Source organism: Macrobrachium nipponense, chromosome 27 (assembly GCF_015104395.2).
Source record: "Macrobrachium nipponense isolate FS-2020 chromosome 27, ASM1510439v2, whole genome shotgun sequence".
Lineage (NCBI taxonomy): Eukaryota > Metazoa > Arthropoda > Malacostraca > Decapoda > Palaemonidae > Macrobrachium > Macrobrachium nipponense.
The window spans coordinates 37,562,067-37,587,798 of NC_087216.1; the positions used below are offsets into that span (position 1 = coordinate 37,562,067).

The following is a 25,732-nucleotide window of genomic DNA, read 5'->3' on the forward strand; positions in this document are numbered from 1 at the left end:
AACAGAGGAGAGTACAGGAGCGCTGACCTCTGAGAAGGAGAAACCGCTATTGTCAGGAAAGATCCAAACAGAGATCTCTTCTTTACTATTCCTGAGCCAAAGAGGGATGTCAGCTCTCCCGAACCATCTTGTACTGCCTTATCCATGCAGGATAAGATACTATGCAACACTTCGGGATCCAGAAAGTCTGGATCTTTGGTCTTTTTAGCCAGCACCCCAAGGGACCAATCCAGGAAATTGAAAACTTCAAAGACATGGAAAAGACCCTTAAGGTGCTGATCTAACTCAGACATGCTCCAATATGCTTTAGCCGAGTTAAGAGAATGTCTTCTAGAAGCCTCTACCAGGCTTGAAAAATCAGCATCTGCAGATGAAGGGAGCATAAGTCCCATAGCTTCCTCCGTTCTGTACCAAATGCCTCTCCTACCTCCCAGTTTACAGGGGGGAGAGCAATAAACCGTTTTCAAAGCTTCTTTCTTAGAGCTCATCCATGTATTCAATGACTAAAGAGCCTTTTTCATGGATATTGCTGGTTTCATCTTTAAAAATGAAGAGGACTTCGGTGTTTTGGTACTAGAAAATAGAGATCTAGGAGAAGAAGGAGCTGCAGGGCTTAACGAATCTCCAAACTCTTGAAGGAGAAGTGAAGCTAGCACCTTATAATTGGAAAGGCCTTCACTGGTTGAAATCTCCTCTTCCGACACATCCTCCAATTCCACATTAGTAGGGGAACGAGTTCTTTTGGAAGAAGCTCTATCCGGGGATCTTGTTTCCCGGGGAGAAATACTCCTGGCAGGAGAGTGACTGTCAGACCTAGAAGTCTTCTCTTGCCTTTCTACTGATTTCTTCTGAGAGGTTGAAGTGGAAACTGTCACTTTCGAAGGTCCAATCACTTTCTTTGGAGTTCGACATATTCTACTAGTTAGCCTTGGAAGGAGATCTACTCCCACAAGAAGAATCCCTATTAGCTGACGTTCCGCGCCTGACAGGCGTCTGGCGCCTCGTGCCTGGCTGGCGCCTCGCGCCTAGATGGAGCTTCGCTTATTCCTAGTTCTGAGCGCTTAACAGGCGCCTCGCGCCTGGCTGGCGCTTCTTGCTTCGATAGCTCTTCGCGCTTATCTGGCGCCTCGTGCCTGGTAGGCTCCTCGCGCCTGGCTGGCGCCTCGCGCCTGACTGGCACCCTCGGTAAACTTTTTACGCCTGATAGAATCTTCACTTTCATCTGAAGTTTCGCGTCTAGCTGGTGCCTCACGCCTGGTTGGCGTTTTGCGCCTGGCTGGCGCCTCGCGCCTGGTTGGCGCTTCACGCCTGGCTGGCGCCTCACTCCTAACTTGAGTACGACTCTTGGCAGGTTTATGGAAGATTGACGAGACTGAAGAATCATCATCTGATGAAGAAATTTCTTTCCGAGGAATCTCGTATAAAGGAGTTTTAGATTTCTTCACTGGAAGACGTGAATCCTTTCTTCTGGGAGGATCTCTAGATAGGACTCCGACGAGAGAAGCAATTGAATCCTGCATAGTTTTTAAGATTCTCGTGGTTTCTTTATTTGGGTCTAAAGGAGGGGAAGGAGAACGGTCTTTCTCAGGTTCCCACGACCCCACAGGAGAAAGCAACAGACTTTTTGCTTTCTTATTCTCCGAAGGCAATTCCTCCGGAAACTGTTCAGGACTCGAGTTTAATCGAGTTTCTTTCCAGCTCCTCTTCAGGGGACGGGAAAGGTCCGCAGATCTCCATCCTCTCTTGGGAGACAAATTATCCGATGAAGAGAAACATTCACGGAGAACGGTTTTCCTGTAGCGATCTCTGGCAATCTGAGGTGTTACAGAATCTGCCGAGGAGACGTCTGACTGGCGGGGATTCTCCACAACCTCCGTACAGCTTTTGACATTTCTTCTCCTCTGGGCTTGGGAGCTTGAAAGAGGCCTAGGCCAGGGAGCGTTGTGGAGCCGATCAGACGCCCCCTCCACTACACTGGGGACACTCAAATCACAATCCACAGCACTATTTAACTCACTATGTTTACCTTCTATAGCTGCCATTTTAAGTTCCATTTTCTTAAGGGCGGCTTTAAGATTTGCAATTTCTGATGCAGAATCCGTAGGATCTGCATTCGGTGAAGGTACTGAAATATTAGAAGGAGCATTCATCATAGAAGAAGAGGGTACAAAATTACTTACCACATCACTAGAAAGAGAGCTAGGCCTGGTTTTGGAAGAAGACTTCCTCAACCGGTCTCTTTCCAACTTCTTCAAGTAAGAAGTTAGAGACTTCCACCCTTCAGCACTCAAACTCTCGCATTCGTGACAAGTGTTATCGAAAGAACATTCATACTTTCTACACACTTTACACACAGTGTGAGGATCAACCGAGGTTTTCGGCATTCTCACCTTGCAACCCTCATTCACACACATTCTCACAACACTTCCAGAATCAGACATCATGAAGAAAAATCCAATCCAAATCCAAACAACGGTCCACAAAAGCGTATGCCAGTACAACGATCCAAATACGTCACCAAAAGGTCCAAAACGAAGATCAATTGCGATGCAAAAAACGAAATCCAGCCGGAGAAACCAACAACGTTGTTGCCAGTAGCGCTGACAGAGAAAATCTGATAGAAAACGGGAATGGTTCCTATTCCTGCCACCCAGCGGCAGAGCGGTAGATCACCTGACCTACCTGTAGCGTGTGCGCGAAATTCGAAATTCTGTCGGGCGACGGAGTCTAATAGCCAAGTATATATCTGACAGGTAAGTTGAATGTATAAAATTTTATTTTGGCAATGTTGATATTTTTATTCTTGTCTTTCCTACTTGAAATTGAGAATATTTCTAGATAGTGAATATTGTTTTATCTCAATTTTAAGGAGTCTAGCAGTAGCTGTTTTGAAGGAAGTTCTTGTTCGCTGTTGGGTAGGAACAAGTCAATGTTTCATGGCTTGTAATTGTTACTTTTTATATTATTTATTTCTGTTATACTTAAAAAGGCAGTGAACTGCTTTTTATTGGTTACTTGGATTAGCCAATCATTGTCTTTGATGTGTCTACATTCCATGTCCTGTATTGGATATATGTTGAGTAATTTGTTTTCAAGTATCGCTGCTGAAATTTTATTGTCAGTTTTGAGGACTAGAAATCTTGACCAATTATCTGGTCCAAAGAGGTCATAAAAATGTACCAATGTGGGATTAAGTCGGTAATTTTTGTGTCTTTTTGGTCCTTGTTTAACATACGTTGCTTGTCTATTAGGATTGTTATATTTTTCTGTATTGATGGGAGGATTACTTGTCTCTAATTCAGAATTATTGTTCATTAGGTTTCATTGTTATGATATTGGAGTTCACCAACTGATTTTTGTTTGTTTCTTTTTTACTTTTTATGCACCCTAATTGGTGCATAAATAGTAAAAAAGGAACACCCTGTTCCAAGTGAAGTAGTTCAGCTACTTCACTTGGAACAGGGTGTTCCTTTGTAGCATTTATAGCACTTTCATTGCTTGAGGCTGTACCAAGGAAATTTGGGAGTGTGCCAATAGTCATCAATTGTGCCAGAGTTTTTCCGTCATGGGGCGCAGGGGTACTCAAATCATTAAGTTCATTAATCATAAAAATATTTGAGAGAAAAAAAAATCTTGAAAAGATCATCATTAGCCCTTCGCAAAGTTAAATCTTCCTCCACTGGCACAAGTGAGAAATAACTCAAATTTCTACATCCCTACCCTAACCCAAAAAAGTTAGTATGGCTGAAGTGTAAGCAGAACCTGCTTGCTAGGACTAAGAGCATTATGATGATACAATTATCCCATCCTAAACACATTAGGGGCAAACCGGACAGAATGCCAAGTTTCTATTCCTAGAACCAGGGGCCCCCTAGAATCCGTGGTCCAGCTCCACAGAATAGTATGTAGAGAAATAGGTCTGAGGATAGAAGTTATGTCCAGGGGTAGAAGAAAGGTCCAGACTGGAGTCTGTCTTAGGCTTAGAAGAAGAATCTAGTACTCAAAGAGGCCCTATTTTCAGCCCAAGAGGCCACTTTCCTAAGCCTATTCTTCTCAGGTTATTAAGTGAGACTCAACATCTTCCATCTACTATCATACCAATACTTACATTCAGGGCAATTAACCTCCCTCGAACATACCTGACTCCTACATTTAGTGCACACAGCATGTGCACCATAGCAAAGATTAGTTAAGTCTTCGATACAATAATGAAGACCGGAAGCGCTACAATCTGGCAAAGCTCATTAAATGAAAATAAGCTAATTTTGAAAAGCAAATCAAAACAGGCAACAGCTCGAGAACACTAAAGTTAGTACGGCACCGACTTCAGCAAGAACAGCTGGCGAATTCATGAATCTCAAATGCTGAGAACGACATGTTGTTGCAGTGGACAGGCCCTGTCACCCCTCCCCCTCTTGGCACCAACCACGTTACTGCAAATTTTTTAATTTAGGATGCCTTGCAAGCATAACTGTTAGCTATGTCTTTACTTGGTAAGTTACTTATATTTAATTATGGGGTTTCAACAAGCTATGTTAAAAAATCAGACTTGTCACATAAAGCATGAGCTATTTAAGCCTGAATGCAAGAAACAGGAGAAGGAAGAAACAATAAGCATGGTTAAAATAAACAGCAAAAGTATTTCACCCGATGTAAGAAAGTAATACGATTCACTCACCTTTGCAGATGTGTTTTTATGATTGCACTGGTTGAGGACAGGCTGTATGCGCATATTTAGGAAGTTTTCATGCGCAGCAATCCACTTGAGGACTTGTGTGAAATACCATTCTGGATTTTCCCTACTGTTGGTTGCTTTGCTGCCAGTGAAATGAAACAAAAACCGCACCTGTAAGAAGAGAACCATCTTCAATGTGGAATTTACAGCTATAACTCATTATTGTTCTTTTGCTCTTAATCCCCTTGGTTACACACTACACATGCTCCAAGTTTGCTTTTATAAATCTATATTCAATTAACAAGTAAGTTTTCTTTTTTATGATACCAATATTATGAATTTCCTGTTTTTTAACAGATGAAATAAAATATACTAAGTGACTGTCCAAGAATTTGACATGAAATACCAGGAGACAGGCAGCCAAAAGTATCACGGAAAAAGAAAGATCAAAATTTGAATAATGCTCATCAGAAAACCTATATGTCTATTGTTACTTACACAAGCTTGAAAGCAGTCAACGAAATAAAAAGGCACAAAGACATGGATTTAGGATAAAGCAGGAAGTTAAACTTTCCTGCTATATACATTCATCACACGCACATCATCAAGCTTTTACATAACAGTAACTGAGGAAAAGACTTGACCTCTTAAGTAGACAAAGGTGGACTACATATAATGGAAATGATTTTTTCTCAACTTTGCTGGGCTGGTATCTTCAAATCATCATCTGGGCTGCAACCTGCCACTTGAGGATCTGACCCCATCTACTCTATTACTACGCATCTTAATACTCCAACACCCTCTCAAGTATCCTTGCTTTGACCAACAGCACACTTTTTGGGAGCAATCCCATTTCACGGTTTGTGCATCCAGTCCTCTCCAAGATTTTCCCTGGGATTACACCTTGTGCTCTGAGAATGATATGTGATACTGCCACTTTAGCTTTCCATTGTTGTATTTCCATCTTTAGATTTTAGAACTGTTCTATTTTTTTCTTTACTTTTGTCCTTAACTAATTTGTCCCATGGTACAACTAGATCTGAGATACTTCATTGGTTTCTTTATTCAACATGATGGAGTCTGGTTTTGAAGCCTGTATCACATGGTCATTCCTTACATCATAGTCCCATATTGCCATGATTTTTTTTTGTTTTCCAGCAATATATCTGCTATATGGCTTTACCACCATGTGTTGGTTATTTTCTATGCAGGTCTTCCAGTGCAAAGCCTTGGCAAAATGTGTCATCTTCTCTTGTATCCAATTTGAACTAATGCTGGACATTTACCTATGATGTGGCTTATGGGTTCCATATTCTGTTTACATTTGCAGCACATTGCAGAGAAACCCCCTTATTCGTGTTCTTAAGATTTGCGGACTCACCTATTTGTGGAACCTACCTAAAATTTATTCATGGATTTTTCTGTGAAATGCATCTATAAAAATATTCTCGGGTCTCCATACTAACTGGTGATGAATGTTGGTTATAGATGATGACAATATTAGTTGTGCAGTCTGATGAATGACGATGAAGATAGACTGCACAGCGAAGTAAAGGAGTTACATCTCCAATATTACCCTAAAACCATTCCCCTTGTGTTTTAATAATTTCCTTACATTTTTAATCTATTTATTCATTAATTTATTTTTTCTTTTCTAATAACTGATCTCTTCTTTCTGTATTCCCTATTACCTTCTGTTACTTCTTTCAAATGAACCCCATATTCATTGGAAGCTTGAATATCAAGTAAATGGCCCCTGTGGGCTTGTTCCATATGAATAGGGTTACTCTGCTGCATAATAATAATAATAACAACAGTGAAGCTACTTGGTAGATTCCTCTTCCGATGATTACCTCTACCCATGTCATTCCAAAAACTATTAGGGTTGTTTTCCAGTGTTGCTTCATGCTGAAGAATAAGGCTGCTAAGTTGTCTGCAGCTTCATATATCTGAATTCAATCATTCAGTCAAAGGCCTCCCTATAGCCAATCCATGACATCTGAGTTTTTCTGATTTTTCTTATAATACTCATAACCTACTTATCCACTAGGAAATGGTACTTGGTCCTGCTGCATTTCTTGTGGCATCCTTTCTGGTCCTTTCATATGGTGTTGGTTTTCTCCAGGTAGCTGAACAGCTCATCAATCATGTGATAGGGTAAGTTACTAATTGCCTCGCCCTTTCTTACTCTTTTAGTACTAATGATGTTCTGCTTGTTTTTCACAACTTCATATTAGCTGTTGCTGAACAATTTTCATGTAGCTTTGATGAAAGAGGTACATATAATTATATTCAAAACATATAATGTATAACTGTACAGCATGTATTTAATAGTGCTCAGTTTCTAATAAGCATGTGATAAATAATTAGCTTGTACCCTTGTACATACTAATGATGGTCTTGGGCCTTTTCAGTTAGAAACCTTTCTCTTCTGATTTCTTACTTTGCTCAGGTTTGATGATGATCTCTTGCTTAATTGTGCTCCTTTCTTTAATCTTCCAGTCCTGTAGTCATATCCATTCTTTTATGGAAAACTGGGCTGCTCCAGAAGTTTTCTCAAGATCACGTAGTGGTTTGACCTCTGGAACTGCACCTATGAACTCTTCTAATTTGTGTCGAAGAGCTTGTTCAGTGAATATGCTTTAAAGCTATCTTCAAACCTTTATTCTATTGTTGATTTTGCTTTTATTCTTTATTTGGTGTCTTCTTTAACCACAGTTGTTCCTTGTCTGTCAGGATGAACTTTGTTTTTAGCATGCTTTCCCCCTTTTCATTTATTTCTTCGATCTATGCCAGATGTTTCCTTAACCCTTGAATTGGTTGCATTACTCTCCTTATTGCTTTATAAATATTCTTTTCCTGCTTTGTTCTTTAGTTCTTTATTTTCACAATGGCTCCTACTATCTCAATCACCAGTTTAACTCCAGCATATATGGGATCACTGGTTTCAGTGATATTGTTGGTCATCTTTACTTTTCTCTTTCAGTAGATGGTGATTCTATATCCTTACAGTGGTGGCAGCCCATATGTATAGTTTCTTTGTGCAAAATGTTACCCTTTTGTTTATCTGTGAGGCTCATTTACTATCATCATGTAGCTTTGAAGAAAAAGGTTCATCAAATTATATACAAAATATATGATGTATAACTGTAAAGTTTAAATTTATAGAGTGCAGTTTCCAATAAGCATGTGACAAATTCTTACAGTAAATAGCAATACTACCCACTAAATATTCATGACTAAAACAAGTAAAAATAGAAAAGTGTTACGTTTTAAAGAACTGACACCAATCACTACCCAAAATTCACTTATCATTTAGTTGGTAAAAAAAATTTCACCAATTAAATCTACTTAAGAAGTTCAGATTCAAAAACTAGATTTTACCCAGTAACAATCTAATTAAGAAGTACACATTAAAAAAACTATGCTGTTTTCATTATCAAAAGTATCCTTTAACTTTATGTAATAGTATTCATTAATATCAGCAACATTTTTCTCATGAAGAACAAGGCAGAAGTTGCTAACATAAACAACATTTGCTTTAGCATCCAAAGAAGGTTCTGCAACTTGAAGTTACAGTGAGCTTCAACACTTGAAATATATGGGGAAATCTTTCAGAAACAAAAAAAACTGAGCACATTTTAAATTGTATCCCAGAGTTAAATGCATTCAAACATAAAAATAAAATCTAGCAACATGATGTGGGAATTTTTACCTCCAGAGGGCGAACTAGAAGTTGTATGGGATGCAATGGAGTTGTAAAATCTGCCACAATTGCTGGAGACAAAACTGTCTGATTGTCCTTACTTGCTATGTCATCTGTCAACAAAGTATACAAGTGTATTAGAAAAATTATTTTCTTTAAATTTTTTTTTTATATACAAAATGCAACCTAAAAAATAAGCATGAATTACCATGACTATAATGAGTAAAACTGTAAATAATAAACAGAAAGAAAATGATAAACTATTTGTCCTTTACCAAAGTAGTCAGGGGTTATTTAAATAACCTAGGTAAAGCCAGCCATTAGAGAATAAGGAATTTTGACTAAATCTGCAATTACTATACCAAATTTGAAAAATAAATTTTTCCCTGAATAAAAAAAGCCAGCTTTCACATAGAATGTTTTTTAGTGCCAGCAAGAAACAGTTGCTGAAGCTTAGTGATGAGGTGGTTAACAGGTGGTAAGTAGGTAAGTGGTGGGTAAATACCATTTCCTGTTAGCATTAAGGACTACAGCATTGGCTGAGGTGACATTTTAGTAAAACCATCTGGTGAGGTGTCTCAGAATGTCACTGTGAACAATGGTGAAATGTCTAATATTCTCTCTGGTATAGTTCGCACAAAAGAGAACACCCATATATGCTGTAGGAGTACAAGCGGAAGCGCAGCAGTTTTGTGTCTCGTGACAAAAGGCAAACCTTGCAATCATGTTGCCAGCTGCACATAATTTACTATGCCTCTGTTCTATATCTGCTGTGTCTTTTAGGCTGTCCATAAGGACATGGCCAAAATATGGCAATTTGTCGAAAATTGCATTTTTCCTAACTATACAAACCTGAGGTCCTTTACATATAGTCCCACCTCATGCCACCCCTCACTCTGCAACTTTTTGCATGGGCCTAAAGCAAAAGTGATTCTTCACCTCTCAGGAGTGCGGGCGCGCGCACGATCGGACAAGCAGTTAACTACCGTTCTTCCCTTGTTCGAAGCTTACGACCGTCCCAGCTGCCGCTAGCTACTTCCTATTGTTAAAGGACCTCAGGTTTGTATAGTTAGGAAAAATGCAATTTTCGACAAATTGCCATTTGTTCCGACACGAATACAAACCCTCGGTCCTTTAACAATAGGAAGACTCACTTCTTGGTGGGAGGAATCTGAGTCTTTTTGGTGAACAGACTGGTGTTCGTCCAACCTTGGAATGCCTCCCTGGTCGTAAGAGCGAGGGAGGGATCCAAGCCTCTGTCCGATTGATCGGGGTGTGCGCCGCAGGATCAATGGTCAGACCTCTGGGCCAAGTACTAAGAGAGAGGCAAGCGTATCTCTTCGTACCAGCAAGCAAGAACTTGTTCCTGTTTGCAAGAGACAATCATAAAATGATGGGTTTGTCTCAAGTTGGCATCCACTTCCTCCCCCTTGTTGGAGGAAGTGGTGGATATTTACTCCTATCCCTACTGAAAGGGATAGGATGGTGCTCTATTGAGTAGCTCACCTGCATCTCGTCCTTACCCAGCAGGGTGACGACCGTATCCCTCTACCCACAGGTAGAGGGGAGAAAAAGATGGGAAGGAGCCAGTCACACTCTCATTCACTCATCCATTCTTACAGTCACACCAGGACTCAATGCTGTTCAGCCTGCGAGGGTCTGGGTTCGCTACACAACGTGTTGAGCAGCCACCACGGGTCCCAAGGAAAAAGATCCAAGGACCTGTGGGCAATATCCCGAAGGTAGAAGGAGGTGCATGTGGTCTGGTTAGACCAGACCCCTGCCTTCAGTACCTGCGCCACGGAGAAGTTCTTGCGGACAAAGCAGCATTTCCTTCGCATCGAAGGCGGTGAAGTCCATTAGGGAGGGGATTGTGAACAACTCGAACCGATCGTCAGGGACCGAAGGGTTCTGAGTCTTCGCTACGAAGTTCGGTACGAAATCGAGCGTCACGGATCCCCATCCCCTGGATGCTTGACTTCGCAGGAAAAGTCATGCAGTTTCCTCAGAGGAACAGAAGGGAATAGTTGCATGACCTATCCCTCTTCTCGACTTCGGTGATGTCCAGTACCCATACTGGTCTGTCCGTTTGCCACGAAGAGTCTCGCATCCTTCTATCCCCATGCAGCGAAGTTCTCGGTAGTGGATAGGACATCGACACTCCATGGTGGGTGTCGATGGTATGGGTACTGTGACAAGCTATTAAGACAAAGTAATGATTGCTCTGTAACAACTAAACTAAGTCCACAGCGTAGTTCGTATCTGACTAGGGCGCTCTGACAGCTGCCGACTGACTGGTTCGGTATCAGAAGTGAGGCAAGTTGTCCAAGCATCCGAGTAAGTCACATGACCTTCGCCTTTAAAGGGTTATGCCGAGAGACCAAACAAATAATGTATTTGTTTGTCACCAATGCCGGACGGCGAGGTGATGATTCTCTTAAGGCATGTGCCCAACAGGCGAAAATCAATTGCCTTCTAGAGACCGAGGTCCCTGAAGGCAAACCATTCTCATAGTTGTTGAATCTCAGCTAAGGAGAAACAACACTATGTGCCGTTGAAGACGAAGGTAGATATTGAATGCAACCTGCGTCTTCACAGACGAATCGAGAGAAGGATTCTCAAGATTCATAACCTATGCTTACAAATGACTGAAAACGCTAACCGCTATTTCATTGCTGTCCGGTGAGAAGTCGTAGTTGCAATGAAAGCGGGGCGTTTTTCAGTAATGCAAAACCAAACAGGGTGCGGCCCGCCCTGAAGAACTGCTTCTCATGGGCTGAACATTTGGAAGTAGAGCTGGCAGGTGGGGGAGTAGGCGATGTCTTTCAATACATCTGCTAATCCGGGGTGAACAATGAATAATTCCACACCTCCGAATACGAGATATTTTGAGGACAAACTCAGATTCCGCAAAAATTATTCGCATTATCGCAGTGCGATGCAGCAAGAGACCATTACAGAATTCTGTTACCGTGCGGTAAACAGAAAGATGAAAGTCGAAGAGATATCTCTGTTGTAAATTCTCGCAATACTGAAGGCGATGAATTTGAGCGTCACAGCAGTAGATGGTCATTCATGTATGCGAGAATCCCCGTTAATCAGAGACTTAAGTCCGTGATTGTTGGGCAGAGATACGGTTGGTATTCAATCAAAGCAGGGGAGAAAGACATAACCAACCGTGCATCTCGAAGCGCAGCTGGTACTGAATTGCCTCGGGCAATCAATACGCAGTAGCTGTCCGCCCGACTCGTCATCCTGAGTTGCCAAGTAATCACATTTCCACGAAGGTAATGCGTTCGTGCTAGCAACCAACCTCGAAGGCATAAAAAGAATATGCTCCGTGTGCAACTTATATTTAAGCGAAACGTAATTTCGGTAAATACCAAAAGCTGAAAATGGGTTGGTCGTTGTCGTGAACGCCAATAAGTAATATAAATTGAATACTGGAAACTCCTGGGAGGTTGCAGGCAACCCCGAGTTGCAGTTCAATTAGAATACAGGCGGTCCCCGGGTTACGACGGGTCCGGCTTACGACGTCCCGGAAAAAAGGCTTACGACGTTCCGAGAGTTACGACGCTTTTTCTTAAAATATTAATTGAAAAATCCGCCCTGGGTTACGACGCTTGTTCCGAGGGTACGACGCTGACGCTTCCGACGCTCCGAGTTTACACGCTTTTAAAAAACACAAACTATGATAAGAATCCTTTATAGTTTAGCACAGTTTCTCTCTCTCTCTCTCCTCTCTCTCTCTCTTCTCTCTCTGTATTTTTCTGATGAAAATAATCACTAATTAGTGTATTTGATGTTATTTTCATGACTAAATACATTTCATAAAATATAAAATTAATCAGACTGCTGGGGGGGGGGGGGGGGGCGATCATGAAGCCAAACAAAACTACATATGTATTTTTTAGAATTCTTCTTCTGTTTTAATATTACATTACAATGTTTCATTATAGCTGTCAGTTAACTCGGTTCAAGTCCCTCCATAAAAATAATAATTCCTCTCTCTCTCTCTTCTCCCTCTCTCTCTCTCTCTCTCTCTCTCTCTCTCTCTCTCTCTCTCTCTCTCTCTTCTCTCTCTACTCTCTCTCTCTACTACATGTATGTTTTTTTTGTATGATAAAGAAATGATTTCTATTTTCAAATATTAATATTAATTTATACAGCAATAATATCAATTCAATAAAGAAAATACCAATAGTGAATTAGTAAGATTTTAGCTTTTATTTAAAAAATTATGGAAGAATGAAGGAAATCCCAGTCTTCTTTGTAACCTTTTCCTCAGATGCAGGTACTAAAACTGTCAGATATATCAAGTTCTGTGACAGCCCGAGGGGGAAGAGTTGGGGGAAGAGTTGGGGGAAGAGCTGCAGTGTTGCAATGACGTGGTCCTGAAAATTCCCCCCCCCCCCCCCCCCCCCCCCCCCCCCCCCCCCCCCCCCCCCCCCCGACCCCCCCCCCCCGTTCTCCTCTATCTCTCTCTTCTCTCTCTTCTCTCTCTCTCTCTCTCTCTCGCTCTCTTCCGACTCTCTCTCTCCTTCTTCCCTCTCCACACCCTCCTCTTCTCTCTCTCTCCAACTCGTCTCTCTCTCTTCTCTCTCTCTCTCGGTCTCTCTCCTCTCTTTTCTCTCTCTCTCTCTCTCATTTACTGAGACTCGAGATTTTTTATGTACTTGTACTATTTGTTTTTAATACTTTCAATAATAATAATAATAATAATAATAATAATAATAATAATAACTGTAATTACAAAATTCATATGTGATAGTATTTTAAAGAAATACAATACGTACTAATCTATCCATGTCACTTTTAATTAAGGTTAACGTCTCTCTCTCTCTCTCCTCCTCCTCTCTCTACTCTCTCTCTCTCTCTCTCTCTCTCTCTCTCTCTCTCTTTTCTCTCTTTTGGCCCACACAAGATAATAATGTGTCATTGTGGTAACTCAATCCCTCTCTTTCGCTGGAAGCGTTATAAGTATTTTTTGAGAGAACAGAGAGAGATAAACACACTCTCTCTCTCTCTTCTCTCTCTCTCTCTACCGAGATGAAAGAATTTTTATGGTACTAGTATGTAAAATGTTTATTGATAATTTCAGTTATTTAATAATGATAATAATAATAATAATAATAATAATAATAATAAAACTTTAATTACAAAATTCATAATGGTCGTATTTTAAAGAGATGAAAATGACCTTTCCATTTCACTTGTAAGGATAATTCCTCTTTCTTACTGGAGATGAGAGAATTTTTATGGTAGATGCATGTGTTTATTATATTTTCAAATAATAATGATAATAATAATAATGATAATAATAATAATAATAATAGAAGTAGTAATAATACGATAACTAATTTCAAAAGAAAATTCTTCCCTTTGTCTTTTTCTGTATCAATTTCCCTAACTCAACTCGAGTGACACTCGGAGCTTAATGCCATACAATGGGCAACGAATTTAATGGTTTTATGTAATTCTCTCTCTCTCTCTCTCTCTCTCTCTCTCTCTCTCTCTCTCTCTCTCTCTCTCTCTCTCTCTCTTACTGAGATGAGATCATTTTCATGGACATGTATGTAATAAGTTTATCATTAATATTTTCCAATAATAATACTTATTAACTGTAAGTACAAAATTCATATCTGAGTATTTTAAATACAATAATCATTCCATTTCTCTCTTTTAAATACTGTGAGGACAACTCTCTCTCTCTCTCTCTCTCTCTCTCTCTCTCTCTCTCTCTCTCTCTCTCTCTCTCTCTCTCTCTCTCTCTCTCTCCACAAGATACTTGTCATACATTTGGTGTTTCTATTTCTTCCTTTTATCTCTCTCGCTCTCAGCAAAAGAATTGATAGACAGACAAACATAATTGCACAGTCCTCTCTTTCTCTCTTCTCTGGAGAAATATATGTGTTTATGGGAGGGGGAAAAAGTTGCCTACAGACTCATTTCAATCTTTGAACCGTAAAGGAGTTATTTTTTTTTCTCTCTCTCTCTCTCTCTCTCGCTCTCTCTCTCTCCTCTCTCTCTTGTATTTTAATGAAAATATACAGTAATTTGTGAATACACAGTGTTGCACATGAAAAAAGTAAATTAGTGATAATTTTAGAGATAAGCCCTAAGAAAAATTGCAAATTAGTAGTGAAATTTTCCCTGTGGACATGTTTTCAAGAACGTCGTTCCGGCTTACGACGATTTTCGGGTTACAACGCGTCTTAAGAACGGAACCCCCGTCGTAACCCGGGGACCGCCTGTACTCCTCGTCTAAGTCGCAATCCGTAGAGTAACTAGGATATGCGCCTACCCCTCGGACAATTCAACTGCTTAGCAGAATCATGTTGCGAGGTTAATATACGTAGTATATTTGTAGGATTCTGAACAACGATCTCCATCCTAAATTCTTTTCCTTCAAGAAAACAAAATAAGGATTGGAGATCGACCACCTTCGATCTCTATCAAAGAGAGTGAAAGAGAAGTCTTCCTCGAAGGAAAGCTTCAATGGTGAACAGAATAACGAAGACGATAGTTCAAGCCAAACTGGATGTTCCCGTCCGTTCTTCTCTATTCCAGGTTGGTCACCTACTGTGAGATAGTTTCTTTCAGTAGCAGTCTTCTTCCCAATGCTAGATTTTCCAGGAATTCGAGCATAGGCGAGGTTCCCGATTATTGTGTAACAATTATCGGGGATTCTCGTCTCGCTCACTTTGGACCGTGGTCTCGCCTAAGTGTTTGGAGATCGTAAAAAACTCGAACACTCTGAATGCGCTAGAAATTCCGTAGAATTCTAAGCACTCTGCGAAACCCCCACCGAATTCGTCAAACGATATCGGCTGGTGGCCCTCTCGATTTCCGTAGAAATCGAGGATGGGGCAGGATCCCTCCTCAACGACTGGGGCTTACGTCAGGTAGGACCCGAAGGTCCGCCTGGTAGCGCAGTCCCCAACGTGGGATCCTACAGAGAAATCTCTGTAGGATCCCTCCCCTTTCCCTCGTAGCCGTAAGGAGAGAGGGAATGGGGGAGGAATTGGATACTCGCTCGCCTTCCCAGTGGAACTAGCAGTTGGAGAAGAGTAGGAGCAGCCATCGCCGCCTCTCAGAGTCTGGGAAAACGTATCGTCAGGAGAAAACGTTTTCCCAAGGAGGGTTACGAACTCGCCCTGTAGGTAAGGGTCTGCCGCCACTGTGAACGTCGTCTGGGTGGGGCTGATCGACACCTGACAGGAGAGAGCCGATACCGTCCTTCGACTCATTCCAGTCCTCATCGAGGTCGAAACCTCTCAGGAGGACCGGAGGGGTATTTAAATACGGTGTCCGAAGACACGTAGAAACGCCGCTGTCGCAGTAGAGGAAGTGGAAGTAGCTTGTTCGACCAGCCAGAACTGAGAGAGCCTTCTTATCCGGAGACGAGAGACTCTGGTTCAAGACAGAATCGGCAAGCTCTGATCGCAGCAGGCCCACCGTCGGTTTGGGTTCCCTCTCGGGCCCCAAAACGACTCGAGCAGAGACGTGGGCTCTGCTGGTGGGAGCGGCGATCCTTCCCCGAGGTCATTGCACTGACGAATCAGTGCCATAACCTTGACAAAGTTCCTCTGGATCTCGGAAGTCACAGCATCTTGCAGAGCATTCCGAGAACCTCCCCCTTAAGGAGGATGAACTGCGATAGACCCCTCTCGGATTCCTCCTGCCACTTGCGCGTACATCCTGGTCGGTCCGAAGATCGTACCTGGTACTTACGGTGTCGTGACAGGATCGTGCGGGGCATGCCCCTCACGATCACCCCGCTGTGCCTCGCTGTTCCTGGTGCAAACCGAGGAAGTTGCAGGCACGGGAGAGGCAGACATGCTCCTCTTTCGCTCGCTGGCAGAACCAGCGGGCTTGGAGGGCTGCAGGCAATCGCCAACTTGCAGGCCTAGTCGAGCCGTTTCCATGGGAAACGGCTGGACTGAGAACCGTGGCCCCGATCTCGTGTGCAGAGGAGCTGCTGCTGGTTCCCCTATCCGCCCGGTCCCTGTGGGAGCGGCGGTCAGGAGACCTGCAGAGACCACTGTTGTGGTGAGACCGGTGCGTGTCCTCGCGGCGCGTCATACCGCTGGTACCAGCCGAGGCTGGCACCAACGATCGAGAGGGGGGAAACTCTTCCCAGCCTCAGCCGTGGCTGGTCAGAGACAGTCACGTCTACCAGGGTTACCAGCTGGTCGCTGCGAGAGCGGCCACTGGCCTGGTGAGAGTCACATGAGCGGCTCTCACCAGCTTCTGCTCCGTGCCACGGTCTTGGCGCCGAGCGAACTCTGGCGCCAAAATTTGGCTATACGCTCTCCCGCGGGAGATCGTATACTCGGAACTTCTCGCGAACGAGAGACCGAGCCGGAACCTGACGTAGCGGCAGCGCCGCAAACACCAGGCGAGGAAGTACCGGTGGTAGTCGGTACGCCTCTGGTCCCAGTCTTCTTCTTCCTTGCGGAAGGGGAGACAGGCCCCGCTCCCGAAGGAGCAGGAGGACCGGCAGAAGAACCCCCCCGTCCCACTGGAGTGGAACGAGCCCTTAGAAGTTCCCGAAGGAGTCTTCTTAGGGGGGAAACCCGGGTTACCAGCTGGTCGCTGCGAGAGCGGCCGCTGGCCTAGCGAGAGTCACCTGAGCGGCTCTCACCAGCCTTCTGCTCCGTGCTGCGGTCTTGGCGCCGAGCGAACTCTGGCGCCGAAACTTTGGCTGCACGGTCTCCCGAGGGAGAGCGTACTCTCGGGATCTCTCGCGAACGAGAGACCGAGCCGGAACCTGGCGTAGCGGCATCGCCGCTAGCACCAGGCGAGGAAGTACCAGTGCTAACCGGTACTCCTCTGGTCCCCGTCTATCTCTTCCTTACGGAAGGGGAGACGGGCCCCGCTCCCGAAGGAGCAGGAGGACCAGCAGAAGGACCCCCCGTCCCACCGGGTGGGACGGGCCCTTAGAAGTTCCCGAAGGAGACTTCTTAGTGGGGGAGGCAGCCTCCTTCTTCCTCGGCTTATGGGCCTTAGAAGTCGAAGGGGAAGAGGCAGCAGCAGACGATGAAGACGAAGATGACACCTTCCTCTTCTTATTCTTCCTCGTCAGCTCACGCAGGACAGTCGTCAGGTCCTCCATCCAGGCCGGAGTCAGGCCTATTGCCGAAGCAACACGGCCCGACTGCACCTGTCCGGAAGGACCTGGGACTGGGGAAGACACACCGTGGGCAGGACCAGCATGGACAGGCGCAGGAGCCAGGAGCGACAGGTACAGCAATCAGCTCAGGAGCGGCAGGAACAACGGCAGCGGTAGACACAGAAGGGACAGCCAAGCCAGCAGCGGGAACTACATCAGCGGCAGGTACGGCAGGCCCAGTCATCGCCTCGTAGAATCATCGGCAGCCAGCGGGAACCTGGGTACTGGCGGCCGGTCCAGGGGCGAGCTGCTGGAACAGCGGAAGTCTGGGGCAGGCAACACGAAGAACACAGGCGGCGGCGGCGGCATACCCCCCCCTCGGTACGGCAGCGACCGGCCCTAGTAGCGGCAGGCGGGGTCACCGACACAGCATGGATGAAAAGAGCGGAAACCGCCGCATCTACAGCGATAGCTCCATGTTGGCTCATAATTAAGTAATGAAAATGAAAACAGCGTACTTACAGTTTCATTTTCAAGTCAAACAAACCATTAGTAGAAAACATAATATAAACAAAGCATACGACGATGAAGCGGGCAGAGAGCGATGATGAACACGTCCTTCACACCCGCGGCCGAAAGCAAAAGTGATTCTTCACCTCTCAGGCGCGCGGGCACGCGCACGATCGGACAAGCAGTTAACTACCGTTCTCCCCTTGTTCGAAGCTTACGACCGTCCCAGCTGCCGCTAGCTACTTCCTATTGTTAAAGGACCGAGGGTTTGTATTCGTGTCGGAACAAATGGAAATTCATGCCCAAAATCCAAACAACTTCTGAGAAAAATTTGTGGTTCTGCAAAATGTTTAAGCAATCTCGGGAGCAGCAACATGCGCTGGATCTTGGTTCTGTTGTAATAGGATATCTAAGTCCTCTGCACATCTGCAGCAAGTGTTGATTAATCACTGGAGACACTGCACTGATGGGGAAATCAGAACCATTTCATCAGCATAACAGAGACTGTTTATTGTTGTTTTGTTGATATTGCATCCGATTGAGGGTGAGTTCAGTTTGACATTCAGAGCATCTGTGTACGTATGTATTAACTAGGTATGGAGAGAGAATGACCCTTTGCCAAAGCCTGGCTAGGAAGCTCGAGTTACCCCATTTGACACAACTGCTGTGTGGAGAACAGCAATATACAAAACCAATTAAATACATATAGAGTTGTGCCTCTTTTGTGCAGCTTCAGGAAGAGTTTCAGATAGTCTGCTCTGTCAAATGCTTTTATCACATCTACAAAACAGGAAAACATGAAAGGCTGATAATAGGTAATAGCAGATGCTCGTGTCGGTTGAGTAGGGGGTCTGGGTGAAATTGGTGAATTATACATGCACTTGATAGGGCAGCTAGCAATATGTAAATTATCGGGTGGCATAACTTGAAAGCTTCCGCAGGAAGACCATTACAGCTTGGCAATTAATTATTAGGGAATTTTTTAATGGCATCACTGACGTTACCTGAAATAATACTATGGAGGAACTATCTGTTATTCCATTTGACAACGTCTTCTTGGGTTGCATGAGAGAGAGAGAGAGAGAGAGAGAGAGAGAGAGAGAGAGAGAGAGAGAGAGAGTGGCTGGCTGTTTTGGTTGTTAGGTTGTTTGTGTTTGTGTGAATAGATAGTTAACAAGTCGAATTACTCATTCAGCGAGGGGTTGTTGTGTCGGCGAGGAGGTTGCTGTGTCTGTTGGGTCTTTCGCAAGTCTAGTCTGTATTTTGAGTCAGTCTGTGATCAGAGCCTGTGGTGGAGAGTCAGATTTTTGGCAGCAGTCTGGAATATTATTGATGGTCAGTTGTTTTGTGTGTTTTTGAAGTTGTTTGAATTATTGTTGATATTGTATGTTTGAAGGTTATTGTGCCTGTGTTGTTGAATTTGTTGTGCTTGTGAGTTCTGTTGTGATGTAGATGAGTTGTTGGAGTTGTGAGTTGTTGAGTGTTGTTGTTTGCAAGTTGTTGTGGTTCCTTGATGTTGTAGGTGGTGTATTGACTTGTCGTGTTATTGTTTTTTTTATGTTGTTAGTGACTGTTTGTGTAGTGGTCTTTTGTTGTATAGTTATTGAGTTGTGTGGTTGTTGTCCTTGTTTGGTTGTTTGTGTATTGTGTTACGACGGCCGTATCCAATGGACAGTGCAGCTCCTCGCCCTCAGTGTTAAGTATATAACATGGGTTTGCTGGTATGGCAGTTGTATGATTGGTGAAGGAAAGTCAGTATGGAAGGGGTAACTGAAGTGGAGAAGCTGAAGGAGGAGTTCAGGAAGGTTGAAGAGAGAAGTGAGGAGAGAGAAGTGAGAGGACGATTGGAAGTAGAGAATGAGAGATTGAGGGTAGTGTGTGAGGAGCTGAAGAGAGAGTTAGATGAAATGAGAGGAATGCTACGGCGTGCAAAAGTGGAAATGAAAGAAGTGAAAGGATTGGAACAGTGGAAAGTTGAGAGGGTGAATGAAAAATTGGGATCGATGATGAGCGATGTGCAAGAGATGATGAAGGGAATGATGAAAGGGTTTTTTGGAGAGGGAGCTGTAGGAGGTAGGCCTACTGGGTTGTGACAGGCCAGGAGCGATTAAGAAAGTGAAAGAACAAGTGGATGAAAGTGTGAGTGAGGAAAGTGATATGGCTGTGGTAAATGAGGAGAAGAAAGAGAAGTTACAGAATTTGGATAGATCAGAGCAGAAGGGTGAGAAGGGAGTTGAGTCAGGAAAGGGCTAAAAGGAAGAAGATTAATAGTGATGGTGGGCAAGATAAGAAGAGAAGGAATGAAGATGAGAATAGAGTTGAGAGTAAGGGACAGGATGAGAGTGATTTAGATAATGGTAAGTGGGAATTAGTAAGTAGGAAGAAAGGCATGATTAAAAGTATGGATGTGAGTATGGAAGTAAATTCATTGTATTCAGAATTGGGTAAGAAAGGTCAGAATGGAAGTAGCGAAAGTGAGAGAGAAAGTGCGAAAGGCGGTGTATATGAGAGAGGTACCCCAATGTGAGAAGTACAAGGAATACGGTAGTAGGGGACTTACTTACAGAGCATGAGGAAGTATTGTGTGGCTAAGTATGGAGATGCAAGAGAGTTTGGACAAGAGAGTTAGGTAACTTCTTGACAGGATTTCTGTTGAGTGTGTATGGGGTAATGATGTGTGTAAGGAATGTGCCATATAAAGTTGTGTTAGATATAGGAAAAAGCATTATTTTGAAGAGGCAAGAATGAATGTTGGTGAGTCATTGTCAATGCATGTGTGCAGGTTGAAAACATTAGCTAGGAAAAAGTTTGGGGACGAAGGGATAAATGAGTGTAAGGAGTTAGTATGTATGAAAGTTGCTGGCGACTGTACCAGAGAGCTATACGAGTTTAGGAATCTGAAACATAAGGAGAAGATGAGATGGACGAATGAAAGGTTAACATGGAATGACATTTTAGAAATAGTAGAGGATTATGAGTTACATAGGTGTATGAAAGAGAGTAGAAGTGTTAGTGTTAGGGATGAAGTAGCTGAAGGTATACCAGAGTTTAAGAGCTATAGGGAGGCAGTTTTAGAAGGGCCGAGGCAAATGGCAGAGCAAGTGGTTGATAGGCGTTAGAGTAAGTAACGTAAGTATAGTTAACTCTAAGAGAGATCGGAGTGCAAGTGTTGGATGAGTAAGTTCAGTTAGTCGTGAATGAGAGCAGCAATGTTACAGATGTGGAAAACAAGGACACAATAAAAATTAATGTTGGTGGGCATTAGGAGCATGCTTTGGTTGTGGACAAACGGGGCATTTGTTGAGTGAGTGTAAGAAAGATAGGGGATATTAAATGTTACAGATGTGGACAGGTAGGGCACATAGCGAATGGATGTTGGGGTACCCGTGTGAATGTGGTTTGTGGCAACTGTGGAAAGAACAGGCATTATGCTAGGATGTGTAGAAAGCCACGAGCAAAATGTGTCGAATGTGGAATGGAAGGTCCTGTGGCGAGTGTGTGTAGGTGAAAGAGGATGAGTCAGGCTGGGAATTCAGGAAACTAGGTGTTAAGGGGATTCAGTTGGGTGGCTCCTCTAGTATGCGACAGTATGTTTGGGAGAATGCAATGAGTGAGCAGTTGAGTGAGCAGTTGAAAGTGAATAAATGTAAGCCAAGTGTCAGTGAGCAAATGGGTCTGGGATATCGGCAGTAAGTGTTGGTTGGGTATGGAAGAAAGCAGAAGGAGGTAAAGAAAGAGAATGAAAGGGAAAAGCGAGGACTGCATGATAGAGGGGTTAGTGTTAGGGTAAAAATGGTGGATAAGGCGTGTAATACGGATGGCTTTGAGGGAAGGAATGATACTTATAATGTGTGGGGGTTTGATTTGTCAGGGTTTAGTAAGATTTCAGCAGGAAGGGAATCAAGTAGTAGTAGGGATGTGGTTGGCAGTATGAATGAGTCTCTACAGGAGTTTGGCAGGAATGTAAATGAGGTGATTTGGTGGCAGAGTTATGAGAGATATTAGGGCAAGAGTTAGAAGATTTGGAGAGGTGGTAGTGAGGAAGATAGTGGGAGTCTGAATGGAAGTGATTTAGAGGACGTGAATGCTGATGTAAACGAGAGATTGTATGAGGGTCCTCAAACGAGGGCCTACCTCCAAGCATCCTTAGGTGCTGCTAAAGGTAATTTAGTGTGGATGATGTGAGTGTAAGGAGATGTTAAATGTAATGGGGGAGGTAATATGGAAGAACGATCTGTTTATTCCATTTGACAAAATCTTCTTGGGTTGTGAGAGAGAGAGAGAGAGAGAGAGAGAAGAGAGAGAGAGACGAGAGAGAGAAGAGGAGAGAGAGAGAGAGAGAGAGAGAGAGAGAGAGAGAGACTGGCTGTTTTGGTTGTTGGCTTATTAGGTTGTTTGTGTTCATGTGAATGGATAGTTAACAAGCGAATTGCTCGTTCGGCAAGGGGTTATTGTGTCTGTTGGGTTGGTTGCAAGTCTAATCTGTATTTTGAGTCAGTCTGTGATCAGAGCCTGTGGTGGAGAGTCAGATTTTTGGCAGCAGTCTGGAATATTATTGATGGTCAGTTGTTTTGTGTGTTTTTGAAGTTGTTGTTTGAATTATTGTTGGCATTGTATGTTTGAAGGTTGTTGTGCCTGTGTTGTTGAATTTGTTGTGCTTGTGAGTTTTGTTGTTGTAGATGAGTTGTTAGAGTTGTGAGTTGTTGAATGTTGTTGTTGGTGAGTTGTTGTGGTTCCTTGATGTTTTAGGTGGTGTACTGACTTGTTGTGTTATTGTTCTTTTATGTTGTTAGTGATTGTTTGTGCAATGGTCTTTTGTTGTATAGTTATTGAGTTGTGTGGTTGTTGTCCTTGTTTGGTGGTTTGTGTTTTGTGTTATGACAGCCGTATCCAGCAGACAGTGTAGCTCCTCACCCTCAGTGTGTCAAGTATATGGTAAGTACATGTGTTTTGAGTTTTTGTTTTTTAGCTTGTGATCCCTCCACAATACGATCGGCGAAATGAATTGAATGTTATTAGTAAGGAGGTTATCTAGTTCCCTTCAGGAGGTTTGATCATTTATGAAATTCAGGATAGTACTGAAGTGATTTCCCCAAATTCTTGCAATAGTCTCGTCGCTGATGGCTTCTCCTACTCTGTGATAGCTTCTAGTTTGGGGATTTAGGGATTGAATGTCATTCCAAAGACAAGGGTAATCACCAAACTCTAATTTTCTAGATATTGCATCTGCTATTAGCTGTTTTTCACTTATTCTATAGTGCTCAAGAGCAAGTTTGAACTGCGCTCTCATCTGTCTCATTAGCAATGCAAAGTGTCTTCCTCAGGCTACCATTTTGCCTCCACAGTAAAAACATTTCTCATGAATGTGTATATAGATCTTTAACAAAGTCATTCCAGCTAGGTATATTATGAAAGTTGCCTAAAGGTATCCCTACCAGAGGCAAGCATAGTGGATATTATATTCGAATGGAAATCTTAAGGATCTCTTCCGTGATAGTCACTTCTACATTTTGGGTTATGTAAAGTAAGGTGTCTGCCAGGTGAACTATTGACTGGAACCTATTTTCTGTGGTTACCCTAAAGGATCTGGTTTTCTGGTAGTTTTTAAACTCCCACTTAACAGCGAGTAGGTGATCAGTTAGGGGGTTCATGGTAGGGAGAGATGGGATATTGACAAGACACGTGTAAGATGATGTGATAGTAGCCTGTTGCAAGATCATAATGAATGTTGCAGGTCACAAGTAATTTATGGAGGTGTAGAGTCATGATGGCATGGTCCAGCCAAGAGGTTGTAATTATGTCTGTTCTATTGTACATAGGTATAGGAAGAGGGAGGGAGGAGCATTATCTGGCCAATTTGGAGTGTGATTTTGGTAGATTTTAGTAAGTTCATTATAAATTGTTTTGTGGGATGAGAATTAAGGACCCCTAATTATAAAAATATGATCAGCAGTAGAATTGTGAATATGCTGTGTAACTCACCTAAGGATCATGCAGTACTGATCAAAATTATTATTTTCCCAGGGAATATAAACATTAATTATTAGGATCTTAGAGTTCCCTACTGTCACTTGAAGACCCAGCAATCTATCACTCCTATGGGTCATCACATTCCCTATATTGTCTAAAGCAGTATTTCTCAACCTGTGCACCCAGGCGCACGTGAGGTGCTCAGGTGCTCCCCAAGGATTAGGAAAATTATATTCTAATATTTAAAATATCTGTTATTATTTTCATAAATTTTGTAGACACCAAGTATGTGTTTCTATGTCTGAGTCAAGTCTTCGATATTTGACATTTTAAACTGGAGGGTAAATTCCTTAATCTTTCCTTTTCATTTTATTGGGGGTTTGAATTAGTCATTATTGGCCTGGCCTGCCCCCCCCCCCCCCCCCCCCCCCCCCCCTCCCCCACCCGCCCCACCCCCCCCCTCTCTCTTCCTCCGCTCTTATCTCTCTCTCTCTATCTCTCTCTCTCTCTCTCTCGTCTCTCTCTCTCTCTCTCTCTCTTCTCTCTCTCCTTAGTAGTTGCCTAGCTGAAAATGACAACCGTCAGTTTTTTGAAGGCTACTGGACACATTTTCCTTTCACGAACACCTTTCTCACAAGTTTATGTGTTTGTTTTATTCTTTGCAAAATTCACTGATAAATGAAAACTTATATTCTTAATTATTTCATCCTTAATCTCAGTATCGGAAAAATATATATAAAAAAAAAATTTATTGCCGATATATGAAATTTCATAAAAAATGTGTTAAGAACCAGTCCTTTTTCCAGTACTTTTTGACTGGTTCTACAAAATCTTCAGTCTTATTCGTGGTTGAAATGGAACTGACAATCTTAATCTGTTATTACTTTTGGTAGATTTTTTAAATATTTTTTTTTTATGATTCTCTCTGATACTTGAATATTAAATTGTAGAATTGTTGTGATGAAGAGTAGTATATTCTTCTGTTAACATAATTTCTTAAGTTCCTGCATTTTCAATTGATTCTCAGCCACAGTTGCTGCCTGTCACTCTTAATCTCTGATCCTCTCATAAAAGCAAAGCAGGAATAATACTAAATTTACCCTGAGGCCAGATACCAGAATAAACTGAGCCTAATCTAGTACAGTAATCCAGATTTGTGGATCCAGGTTAATGACTTCACCATATGGTCAGTGCAGTGGATGAAAGGACATAGCTAATACCCAATTTTCCTTGAGGTCAGTTAGCTATAGAATTAACCAGTGCAGCAATCAAGGTTAGTGACTTATAATCAGGTTAATGACTTCACTATGTGGTAGCTGACATGTCAAAGCAGTTTTATGATTCGTGACAATAACCTCCGCGTCCTGTTTTTTAGCAAGGGCATCTGGTCAGTCAGTCAGTAGATACCTAACTGCTGCTACATTACTCTTCAAAGGTCTCATTCAAGACACTCAGTGAATCATAATTCATGGACTTTTTTATATAATAGAAAACCAGGTGGACTACCCATAAAATGGACAGATTTTTAAGCAAGAAACGTACCAGTGAGGAACTTAATTCTAATATGTAATGGAACCGCTTCAAGTGAAGTGAAGTGTCCAGCTAAGAAAATTAAGATTAGACCTAATAAGAAATACGACAAAAGTTATTTAAGTTTTGGCTTCACATGGACTGGAGATGAAAATCAGCCTCTCCTATTGTGTTTGGTTTGTGGTTGCAAAGTGTCAAATGAGTCGATGCTTCCTAGTATATTAAG

General features: G+C 42.7%; 1 protein-coding gene across 1 annotated transcript in view; it reads right to left on the reverse strand.

Moving 5' to 3' along the window:
* LOC135201026 (RAD50-interacting protein 1-like) overlaps positions 1-25,732 on the reverse strand; it is a 153,155-nt gene that overhangs the window by 97,586 nt on the left and 29,837 nt on the right. Inside the window, exons 6-7 of the mRNA XM_064229871.1 lie at positions 8,391-8,494; positions 4,679-4,846 (exon numbers count right to left, since the gene is read on the reverse strand). Of these exons, the coding sequence (XP_064085941.1) occupies positions 4,679-4,846; positions 8,391-8,494 (272 nt within the window). The remainder of the gene's footprint in view (positions 1-4,678; positions 4,847-8,390; positions 8,495-25,732) is intronic.